General features: G+C 44.5%; 1 protein-coding gene across 11 annotated transcripts in view; it reads left to right on the top strand.

Annotated features, from left to right (window-relative positions):
* Positions 1-12,374, top strand: part of OSBPL8 (oxysterol binding protein like 8) — a 190,539-nt gene that overhangs the window by 159,396 nt on the left and 18,769 nt on the right. For all 11 annotated transcript variants that reach the window (XM_037886202.2, XM_043547538.1, XM_037886186.2 and 8 more), the window contains 5 exons: positions 5,137-5,374; positions 6,882-7,066; positions 8,602-8,683; positions 9,366-9,464; positions 12,155-12,251. In XM_037886202.2, coding sequence (XP_037742130.1) covers positions 5,137-5,374; positions 6,882-7,066; positions 8,602-8,683; positions 9,366-9,464; positions 12,155-12,251 — 701 coding nt within the window. The remainder of the gene's footprint in view (positions 1-5,136; positions 5,375-6,881; positions 7,067-8,601; positions 8,684-9,365; positions 9,465-12,154; positions 12,252-12,374) is intronic.

A 12,374-nucleotide genomic window follows, 5' to 3' on the forward strand; every position in this document is an offset into this window, starting at 1 on the left:
CAAGGCCTTCTGGCAAACCCCGTCGTCCAGCCCTCCCACCTCCAAAAGGGCCAAAAAGAAGTACTTTGTCCCAGCCAAAGGGTTTGAGTACCTTTATATCCACCCACCTCTGTGCTCATTGGTTGTCTTTGCAGCCAACGAAAAAGACAAGAGGCCAAGAGACGGGACCTGTTGGGGAGGAAATTTATTTGACTGCCAGCCTGCAATTCCGGGTGGTGAACCATCAGGTCCTGTTGAGCAGATACAGTTGTAACTTATGGGACTCCCTCCATAAATTCAGGGAGCCCCTTCTGTGGGGTTTGGCCCAAGAATTCGGTACCCTGGTAGAGGACGGCACCGTAGTGGTTAGGTGCTCCTTCCAAATGCCATGGAACACGGCGGACTCGGCAGCTAGGGTGGTCACAGTGGTTATGAGGTGCAGCTCCTGGCTTCAGACCTCCGGCCTCTCCCAAGAGATGCAGACCTCGATCCAGGACCTCCAATTGGATGGGACTGGTCTCTTTTCAGAACAGATGGATGCGAGGCTGCATGGAATAAAGAACACTCGAGCCACCCTTCGCTTGCTGGGCATGCGTACGCAGTAGTCTGCACAGAAGCAGTTCTAGCCGCCTCTGCCACCAAGGCCTTGGCAGCCTCGTCAGGGGTCTGCAAGGAGAAGGGATAGGGACATGAGTTTCAGTTGGCGCCACCCTTCCTCCTCCTACTCACCTGCGCAGTCCAGCTTGGCAAAGCATCCCGGGGGCCAGAAGCACTCCTTTTGATCGTGCACTTGAGAGCGATGCCCCAGTCAGCTCCCAGGATCCACGCCATTCTTTACTCGACCATCTTCATCCCTACTGTTCGGCTTGGTCGCGGGTCACCTCGGATTGCTGGGTGTTACAGATACTGTCACAAGGCTACACCCTGACATTTTCGTCCGCCTCTCCCTCTCACCTCCCCTCTTTCCCATCCCTCTTCAGGGACCCTGCTCACGAGCAACTCCTCATTGAAGAGATTGAGAACCTCCTGCACCTGGGGACGGTGGAGGAGCTCCCTCGGGACATGAAAGGAAAAGGGTTCCACTCCCATGACTTCCTAATCCCGAAAGCAAAAAGGGGGCCTCAGACCCATTCTGGACTGCAACACCTCAACACATCTCTCAAGAAGTTGAAGTTTTGCATGGTCTCCCTGGACTCCATCATTCTGTCCCTGGATCTGGGAGACTGGTATGCCACTCTCGACTTGAAGGATGCTTATTTCCATGTTCCAAGGTCACAGACATTTTCTCCATTTCATAGTGGGTGGACGCCATTTCCAATTCACAGTGCTGCCCTCTGGCCTCTCATCGGCCCCAAGGGTATTCACAAAATATATGGCATTAGTGGCCACTTACCTGAGGCGTTGAGGAGTCCAGGTCTTCCCGTATCTCAGTGATTGGCTCATCAAGGGCAGGTCTCGGGAACAAGTGCAGAGGAGCCTCGATTTGGTGCGTTCCACCTGCCACAACCTGGGCCTATTAATAAATTAGAAAAAATTCACCTTAAGGCCGGTCCAACAAATAGAATTCATTGGGGCGGTTCATGACTCCACGTGAACCAGAGCCTTCCTTCCGGAGGCATGTTTTCAGGCCACGTCAGACCTGATCTCCCATGTGAAGAACCACCTGCTCACCACTACTCACACTTACCTGCGGTTGTTGGGCCAAATGGCCATATGTACATACATGGTCAGGCATGCCTGGCTCCATCTCTGGCCTCTGCAAGTGTGGCTGGCATAGGTCTACATCCCCAACAGGCATGACCTAGACTAGGTAGTCAGGGTGCCCGATCACATCCGGTCGTCCCTAGATTAGTGGTCAGACCCCAGGTCGGTGTTGGAGGGAGTGCCCTTCAGGGCCCCAGCCCGATTGCTGCCCCTGGTCTCTGATGCTTCAGACTTGGGCTGGGGAGCCCACCTGGGTGAGCCCAGCACGCAAAGCCGCTGGCTGTGGGATGATCTGGCCCTCCATGTCAATGTCGGGGAGCTCAAAGCAGTTCACCTGGCCTGCCAGGCTTTCTTGCCCAAGCTGAGGGGCAAGGTGGTGCAGGTCCTGATGGACAATGCCGCCGCGATGTATTACATCAACAGGCAGGATGGAGCCTGATCATCAGCCTTTTGCCAAGAAGCTCTCCACTTTTGGGACTTCTGCGTGCAGCAAGCCATTCTTCTGATTAGCCACACACGTCTACCCAGGACCGGGAACGTGTTAGCAGATCACCTCATCAGGACCTTCTTGTCTCACCAAGAGTGGTTGCTCCATCCAGAGGTGGTCAGTATGATCTTCCAGAGCTGGGGGACTCCCCAGGTGGTCTTGTTCACGTCCCATCAGAACAGGCAATGCCACATGTTCTGTTCAATCCGGAGGATGGACAGGGGCTCCCTGTCAGACACTTTTCTGCTCCCATGGTCAGGGGCCCTGATGTACACCTTCCTGCCAGTGCCATTGATCCACAGAGTCCTTGTGGAGATCAAACAGGACAGGGTGAAGATTATCCTGATAGACCCCATGTGGCCTCAACAGCACCGGTTCGGCATGCTGCTGGATCTTTCGGTAGCTGCCCCGACCTGCTGTCCCAGAATCATGGTAGTCTTCTGCACTCGAAACTGGCGGCATTGCACTTGACAGCTTGGCTCCTGCATGGCTGAATGCAGAAGAACGGGAATGCTCGGCCTGGGTTCAACAGGTCCTGTTCAGTAGCCGAAAGCCCTCCACCAGAGTGACTTACCTGGCCAAATGGAAAAGGTTCACATGCTGGGCTTCCAAACAACGTATCCGGACTGAGCAGGCCTCGCTGCAGGTGATCCTGGATTATCTTTTGCACCTCAAACTCCAGGGATTGTCCCTGTCATCGATCAGGGTCCACCTGGTTGCTATTTCAGCTTTCCACCCACCACTCCAAGGCTGGTCGTCGGTCTTAGGTCTCGACATGACAGCCCGGTTCTTGAAATGTCTGGAATGTCTCTACCCGCACGTCCAGGATCCTGTCCTTCCCTAGGACCTGAATCTCATGCTGTCAAGTCTCATGGGGCCTCCCTTCGAGCCTCTGGGTTCCTGCTCTCTTCTTCTTCTCTTCTGGAAAGTTTCATTCTTGGTTGCGGTAACGTCTGCCTGCGGGGTGTCTGAGATCAGGATGCTTACTTCAGAACTGCCCTATACAGTATCCTACAAGGATAAGACCAGCTGTGGCCGCATTCAGCATTCCTGCCCAAGGTAGTTTCCCTGTTTCATACCAGCCAGGACATATACTTACCTGTCTTCTTCCTGAAGCCTCAGAAATCAGAATAGGAACACAGGTTGCACACCCTGAATGTCAGGAGGGTGCTGGCCTTCTACATCAACAGGACAAGCCGTTTCGCAAGTCAATGCAGCTGTTCATTGTGGTGGCAACAGGATGAAAGGTCGCTCAGTGTCTGCTCAAAGGATTTTGTCCTGGATCACGGCTTGCATCCACTACTGCTACGAGCTCGCAAAAGTGCCTTCACCGGCAATCGTGACGGCACACTCAACTAGAGCGCAAGCGTCATCAGCGGCCTTCCTGGTACAAGGGCCTATCCAAGAGATCTGTAGAGCTGCTACCTGGTCATCTGTCCACACATTCTCGTCTCATTATGCACTTACCCAGCAAGCTCAAAACGACGTTGGCTTTGGCAGAGCAGTGTGGCAAGTTGCACATCCATGAACTCCTAGCCCACCTCCATGGACACTGCTTGTGAGTCACCTAGAATGGAATCAACCTGGGAAAGTACTCGAAGAAAAAACAGTTACCTACCTTTCATAACTGTTGTTCTTCGAGATGTGTTGCTCATGTTGTCCATTCCATTACCTGCCCTCCTGCCCCTCTGTCGGAGTTGCCGGCAAGAAGGAACTGAGAGGCCGTAGGGCTGACAGTGTCTAATATACCAACGCATGAGCACAGCACTCAAGGGGGCGCCACAGCCGACCCTACAGGCTACTAAGGCAAAAATTTCCAATCGTGCACGTGGGCGCACACATGCACACCTACAATGGAATGGATGTGACCAACACATCTTGAAGAACAACAGTTACGGAAGGTAAGTAACGGTTTTTTCCATAATTTTCTTATCATTTATCCCCAAATTTTTTTCGTTCCCGCCACATGAATCAGAACTCTAACCTGAGAAAGATGCCACCATATGTGCACCCTGGAGCAGGATGTTAGAATTCTGCCATCTACTCCAGGAAGTGTGCATGAGGATTCTGCTCCCTTACCTTCCTTTTGTGGGAGGATCATGTTGTTGCTCACCTCCCCAATGCAGGATGCTGAACATTATACCATTAATGCAGGGGAGTGGGTGAAGACCTGCATCTGGAGAAATACAGCACTGTTGCCTCTGAGGGGATCCCTTGAGATTAGGGTGAAACTGGGAGGAGGAGGAAGAAGCCTGTTGCGTCAATCCTTGGTTCATGGCCCAATCCATTGTGTGTGTACAGATTATCAAATAAGCCCGTGAGAACTCTTGGAACATGTACTCTCCTCACTCTACTGACTCCTTTCAACCAATATGTATGATCTGCCTCCAACTGGACACCCAGCTATTACACAGAGAAACATTATTGAGATGGCATTTCATAGAATTCTGCAAAAATCTTCCTTTGGCCTTTCTTTTAAAGTTATGCAGTAGCTACAGCACCACTTGACACTTCTGAAATGCAGTTCTCAGCTATGTAAGCTAACTGGACCATAGATCTACCTTTATATGTGCCTATGTATGTATCCTACAAATACAAACAGTTTTTAAAACCCACTAAAAGTAGCTAGGTCACCATTAGGCAATCAATCATACATATTCTTTATATACAAAATAGTGAGGGTTGTAATGTAAAACCTGTATGAGGACGAAATTGTTGTAGGGTTGGTAATGAACTTCATAGTTCAAAACGAAAGCAAACTATAAAAGTTTCAAGGAAAGCTGTTCCTTGTTGATCCTTTCTTATTGCAGTTCTATTAATTTGATGTGGCTATCAGGTATTGGTATTGATACGGAATGTCCTGCATGAGGTAAGTTCTTGGTTTGAGGATGTTATTCATAGTGGTGCACAATTTGAAGGAGCAGGACAATCACATTTTAGATTCATCTTTTGTTTATTTGTTGTAGATTAAATTATAGTGAAATTGAAAGGCATCACTTTAAAGATCAAGACGTGTACTCAGACAAATCTGATAAGGAAAATGATCATGATCATGACGAGTCTGATAATGATGGCCTAGGGAAAAGTGAAGAAAGTGACACTGACACATCAGAGCGACAGGATGACTCTTATGTTGATCCAGAACCTGTTGATCTTATCAGGGAAACTACCTATATGGAACAGATTCATGAAGAACTTGGAGAGGTAAATAATGTACTCTTAGTAGTAGTCATCTTATTTCCAGATAGCAAATTGACTTAAGAGTTTTAGAAGTCAAATTGAATGTCATTGGAAAGTTGCCTTGCAGTGTAGGATTTAGTACTTTAAGGAGACTTGTGAAAGTGTGACTACTCCCCCTCATGCCCCTATATTTAATAGATTCCTGTTCACCACTAGTCATGTTGCTGAGCAAGGGACTTCGGGCAAAAGCTACTGAGATGATTCTTTGGAATACTCCCCAAACTTAAGGGACTGATTTTACACAGAAAGTGCCTCCTGCAGCAGAAGTGGAGTCCAGCTGCTTGTCCTTTCATTATTAGTGATTGGATTACATTAGCTTGATTTCAAGGCTCTCTTCTCAAGGAAAAGGGCAAGAAACTTTGTTATTAAATGAAGTTAAGAGGCTTCTTCACATTCTAGTTTCCCCCTTAATCAGAGAGGCCAGTAGTCACAAGATTTTCAGGGCTCAGAGATTGCTTTCGTTGCCTTCTATCATTTAACAAATTTGTTAAGTTGATCTTCACAATGACTCTGACGTACCTTCTGCATGGCAAAGCTCCACCTGTCTGTGATGTCCTGAGCATCTGTGTGATTAAAAAGTAGCAGTCACCATAAAAAAATCACCAGTGCTATTTGAAATGGTAACACTGAATCTGACTTGTTTGAGCCTCTCTCTTGTGACTGTTCACTGCTAGAGACTTTTTTTTTTTTAAGCAGCAGCAGGGAATGAACAAGATGTCAGATAAGCCTACCTTAATGCTGCAGTTACCGATTTCTGCTCCAAAGATGTTTGAACTTTTTTGAGACAAAAACCGCAACTAGTTTTTTTTGTTTGTTTTTTTTAATTGGAAATAAGGTAGCTTCTTCTAAAATCCTGTTTTCATTTCTTGAAACTCTTGAAAAGGGAAATATCTCCCTTTTCTTCTCCTAGTCTAGCAGAGTGTCTTCTGGAGATGTGTAGATGGGAGAGAAAGCATCCTCTTGCTGCTGCTAGAGGAAGGGAGGCATATGGAAGAGTGCTGGACATATCAAAGGGTAGAGGTGAGGGTGAAATGGGCAGATTCTTCTGCAACATTCAAAATGAGAAATTGATTAATGTAACCAATGCCCCCTGGCTGGCACATTCACCGCATGTGAGAGAAAAGGGAAACATATAGTTGATGGCTGGGAAAGGAACAGGCTTCTGACTATGGTCCCATCTAGACGGCTCTCTTGATATAAAAAGTAATATAATTACTGTTGCAAACCCAATTTCTAAAAAAATTTCTAGATAGCATATCTGATATGCTGTGTTAATCAGGTAGCGTATATTAAACTTCTCAGAATGCTTCTAACGGGGGTAGTTCCCATACTCCTGCAGGTAGTTGGTTAGCTACCATGTATCTTAAACCTAACTTATTATTTGTCCTAAATGTGTGTAGTTTTTTTCATAGGATGTGTTGAACTGTTACTGTGTTTCTACTTTTTCATCAACATTTTTTCCTGGTGGAAGGCAGGGGAGGCTTGTCAAACCGAAACAGTGTCAGAGGAGAACAAAAGCCTGATCTGGATGCTGTTGAAACAAGTCCGTCCAGGAATGGACCTCTCCAAGGTTGTACTGCCTACGTTTATCTTGGAACCTCGTTCTTTCTTGGACAAACTCTCTGATTACTACTATCATGCAGACTTCTTGTCTGAGTGAGTTAATTCTTTTCACTTTAAAAATAAATTTTATTAAATAGTGAAATGACTTTGCAAGGTTTTCTATCCATCCCGGTTAAACTGAAGCAGAGAATGCTGAATGTCTGAATGCTCATCTAACAATGTATTAAACACCGTATTGTGGGATTTCCTTGGCTTATTACTTCCTAAAACTCATAAAATATATCTCAAAGGCAAATTTTCCTGGTCAGAAATTTATGATAACTCTGACAGAGAAATGTGCTTGTCAGTGCTACTAGAAACATAGGATAGGAACCTTTGGAAACTTCTGTTTTCCTATGCTTGAAGAAGTTAAGAGCCAGTTAGTGAAGGCAAAGAGAATTAAATTTCCTAACTATCTACAAAACAATACCATTTAAGTAGTCCAATTAAAATATTTTGTTAGCTATATGAGGGCCTAGATCAGTGCTCCTCAACCTTTTTACCATTGTGGGCTGTATCCAATACTACCTGTCTGGCCCTGAGGATGTCACATGGGCCACAGGTCTATGCTGATTGGGCCGCAAGCAGCCTGTGGGCCGCAGGTTGAGAACCACTGGTCTAGATGAATTCACTTGATTTATCTGAGAACCAAAAGGAATAAGAAGGATGTAAAATGGAATGCTTCACTTCAACTTGGAGTCCTGTGAATTTCTAAAGCAGTCTTCCCATATTGGAGAACTGTACAGATAAGATTTTGGGTGCAAGGGCCTAAGTACTATATCTTTGCAATGGCCATTCTGCCCAGAATTGGACATAATTGGTTTTGCAAAAGAAATAGCTTCCCCCGTGACTTTTGGCTTTTAAGTGGGGGAAACACACAATTCTCTCAAGAGCCAACAGTTCTCCAGTCTGTTCTCAAGACTAGATTTTTTTGTTACTTTATTGTGTTGACAAATATTTAATAATAAACACAAAAAGGGCTCTACTTCACCCTACAATCCTAAAATGGGGATTACATCACGTGGATCAATGTCTGGATCAATGTCTGTCTACAGTATTAAGCTATATTAGAAAGGAACAAAAGTCCATAAAGGAAAACAAAATATTTAGTTGAATTTCAAGAATCAAACCAAGCTTTTTGATCATAAAATGAGCATTTTCTTGTATTCAAGAAGCTTATTGGGACTCAATATTGCTAACTTTCTCCTTGGACCTCACTAGTCTGACTAGCAGCAATATCTCCCCATCTACAGTAGGAAAAGTTTCCAGTGAGATATTTGGGAAGCAGTCTCTTGGTAATACTGTCAAATCTTTAAGAAGCATGACTTTTTTTTTTTTAAATTTGGCAGCTTCTTGGTCAACTGTATGCCAAAAGACATTCTTGATCATTATTCTGAGTACTTTCTAACTATGTCCATTCAGTTACCAGTGAATCTGATAAAATTATTTGAAACATATATACTTAAAATATAGGTGTGATTTTAAATTCCCCATGTGTACTAATTCAAAAACTTGTTACAAGATCTATTTTCTGGTCAATAGATAATATAATTTTATCTTTAATCCAGTAACTCTGTCATGTTTCATAGGGCTGCTCTTGAAGAGAATGCTTACAATCGTATGAAGAAAGTAGTGAAATGGTATTTGTCAGGATTTTACAAAAAGCCAAAGGTAACCTTTTGCATCTTCCTCTGCTATTAAAGGATGATCTTAATGTTTAATTATTTTAAAAGCAATATATACAAATATGAAGCTGCCTCTTATATTTGGACTCAAGCCATGGTTGAAATGGACTGCATTAATGCACATTTTTGGCAATGAATGTTGCAATATGCATTTTCAGCTAAATTGGGCAGTTCCTATATTCTTGATAGTCATGCTTTCAGTAAGGAACATCAATCTCAGTAGGAAATTACAACCAGGATTAAATAGCAACATATTTAGTATTTTATACTTGGCCCCCTACTTGCCTCTTAGCACTTCTTCTTTCTAGCAGTGCTGATGGGAGGGGTATTGAATGACACACAGCTTGCCTCTGCTTAATTTCAGACAGAAGGACATGAGTGATTAAACCAGTTCTCCCACAATAGCCCAACTGCTCTATCCCCCATCATAAGATGTACACAGAACGAGAAAGGATCGCTGAAGTACTAATGAGTACCTGTTTCTACTCTTTGTCCCCCAGAATTCATGGGGTTATCTTCAAAGTTGGACTCTCTCTCATACAGTATATTCTAGTGTCCTCTGCTCTTCTTTCCTTTACATTTGATAGTGCTAATTCCATTTTCTGTAAACTGTTTTGCATTTTCTGTGATTGTATTGTCTGATTGAAATCTCCAATGTTTCTGTTCAGGGACTAAAGAAACCATACAACCCTATACTTGGTGAGACTTTCCGCTGCATGTGGATTCATCCCAGGACAAACAGCAAGACTTTCTATATTGCTGAACAGGTATTGGCAAAATAGGTTTTGCTATTAATCTGACTTTTTAATATATGCCAGCAGTTAGTTAATTTTTGCTCTGCTTTGTTGAACAGATAAAATACAGTAACTCCTCACTTAAAGTCGTCCTGGTTAATGTTGTTTCATTGTTACGTTGATGACCAATTAGGGAACATGCTCATTTAAAGTTGCGCAATGCTCCCTTATAACATCGTTTGGCAGCTGCCTGCTTTGTCCACTGCTTGCAGGAAGAGCAGCCCGTTGGAGCTAGCTGGTGGGGGCTTGGAACCAGGGTGGACCGGCATCCCCCCTATCAGCTCCCCGCTCCCCTAAGTTCCCTGTGCAGCAGCTGCCCAGCAGGCTATCAATTGCCAGCAGTTCAGCTGTCCCTCCTGCTGTCCCACTGCCATGTGCTGCTCCTGCCCTCTGCCTTGGAGCTGCTCCCTGGAGCCTCCTGCTTGCTGTGCCGGGGGGGCTAATGTCAGGGTGTCCCCTGCTCCTGTATTCTGCTTACCCCATCTTCCATAGAGCGGGGGGACACACGACAGGGCTCAGGATGGAGGGAGCTTCCTGGCAGCAGCTGCCATCTCAGCTTGCTGATCTACTTAAAAAGGCAATGAACTTAGAGGGGGGTCAGTGTACTTAAAGGAGCAATGCGCATTTCTCTCTCACACACATGGTGTGTGTCTCTGTGTCTGTCTGCCATGCTGTCTCCCCTCCATCCATTCCTGCTGCCTTGTAGAGTCTGAGGCTACATTAACAACAATGAGTTAACCCTTGCGGACTCAGGCAATTGCTAGTTTATCATTTAGCAGTAAGGTATTCCCTAGGAAATAGCCCACCCTCTGACTTCACCACCTCAACCAAACTTCACAATCATCCTCACTGTGTACGAGTATTAAATTGTTTGTTTAAAACTTATACTCTGTGTGTGTGTGTGTGTGTGTATATGTATATATATATGTATATATATATATAAAATTTAAAAAAATATTGTCTTTTGTCTGGTGAAAAAAATTTCCCTGGAACCTAACCCCCCCATTTACATTAATTCTTATGGGGAAATTGGATTCACTTAACATCGTTTCACGTAAAGTCGCATTTTTCAGGAACATAACTACAACGTTAAGCGAGGAGTTACTGTAACAATATTCTGTGTAGTCATAGTTACCCCAATTTGGCAAGGTACTTAACATTTCTGAGTAGTCCCAGGGCTCCTTAATACTGGCTCAGTATCTTGCTGAATCTGAACCAGTATTTAAGAAATGATTTGATGTCTTTGTGTATTTGCTTAGCGGAATGGCTGCTACATGAATTACTAAGTGTCTGAACACTACATCAAGAGCAGATGCTGATTTTGGGAGTGGAGGGACAAAGTTTCACTCATTCAAATAATAGTGTTTCTTAGGCCATCTTCTCAGGGAAGTCAGTATTAGTCTCCTACAGGGGCTCTGCGGCAGTATCATGGAGGAGAAAAGGGGTTATTCACCAGCAATAAGTTTTGTCTGTGAATGTAATACTGTCATGTTGATCCTCTGTCTCAGAGCCAAGCCACAAATAATGTTTCTAAAGGCACAGAGGGGAACTAAGGGATGGGTAGAAGAACTGGTATATTTGTACCCTTGACCTATGGACTGTTGGGATTGAGGAATTGTGCACATATTCCTACCTGCTACTCAAAAATAGTTCCTTGGCCATGTGGGTAGGCACCCATCTCTTACAGTGGGGCTGTAGCGAGACACTACTATTAAGTAACCTCTAGTCTACTAGCTTCTCTTTCTGAAAAATAAAAATAACATGGCAGCTAGCTCTGGAACTTGGCAGAGGAGGCAGTAAAACAACTGCAGTCAGTAGGCCAGGAAAATCCAAGCATATGGTACTTCTGGTCCAAGCTGAGGTGGAAAAGCTGGGAATTAGGACACTCCGACCAGGCAAATGCATGCTTCCAGCTAGCGAGACAATTCATGTGTTCTAGGGTTTGAGATTAATTATTAAAGGATAGTGGTGCTTGCAAGGGACAAACAGTGCTAAGTACATGAAAAGTATACAAGAAGTTCTGCAGGCAACCTTGATCTTTAATGGTACTCTGGATTTTTACTAGACATAGGTGGTTATACAAGAGATTTCTTAAAGATAATATTTGAGACACTTATTTTTGTAATAGTCTGTCATTTGAAGTTTTCTAGTTACACCTTGGATTCAGTAAGGATGTTGACTTTGTTTGATCAGAGTATATCTTTAAATATGTCTTGACTTCTGTCTATAAAAATTTCCTATAGATGGCTTTCTTTGGATTTTAAATCATGTGCACTTTTGATACGTGCTTTCTGTAGCTTACTTAGGGCTTGTCTACACTACCCGCCGGATCGGTGGGCTGCGATTGATCCAACGGGGTTCAATTTATCACGTCTAGTCTAGACGTGATAAATCAACCGTTGAGCGCTCTCCCGTCTACTCCGGTACTCCACCAGAACGAGGAGCGCAAACGGAGTCAACAGGAGAGCGTCAGCTGTCGACTTACTGCAGTGAAGACACCGCGGTAAGTAGATCTAAGTACATCAACTTCAGCTATGCTATTCATGCAGCTGAAGTTACATAACTTAGATTGACCCCGTGTGGTAGTGTAGATGAGTCCTTATTAGAACAAGAATTATTGCAACACTTCAACTGCTTGTGTTCAACTTTGTTGCATTCAACAGGTGTCTCATCACCCCCCAGTATCTGCCTTCTATGTCAGCAACCGAAAGGATGGATTTTGCCTTAGTGGTAGTATCCTGGCCAAATCCAAGTTCTATGGTAAATTCTTTATGCTTTTTTATATACAGTGGAGACCCGATTATCCAATCTAATAGGGACCAGATCGGATAACCAAAAATCCAGATAAACCAGAGAATGGGTGGCTGGGACTGCCACTGCAAG

This window comes from Chelonia mydas, chromosome 1, assembly GCF_015237465.2.
Source record: "Chelonia mydas isolate rCheMyd1 chromosome 1, rCheMyd1.pri.v2, whole genome shotgun sequence".
In the NCBI taxonomy this organism is placed as follows: Eukaryota; Metazoa; Chordata; order Testudines; family Cheloniidae; genus Chelonia; species Chelonia mydas.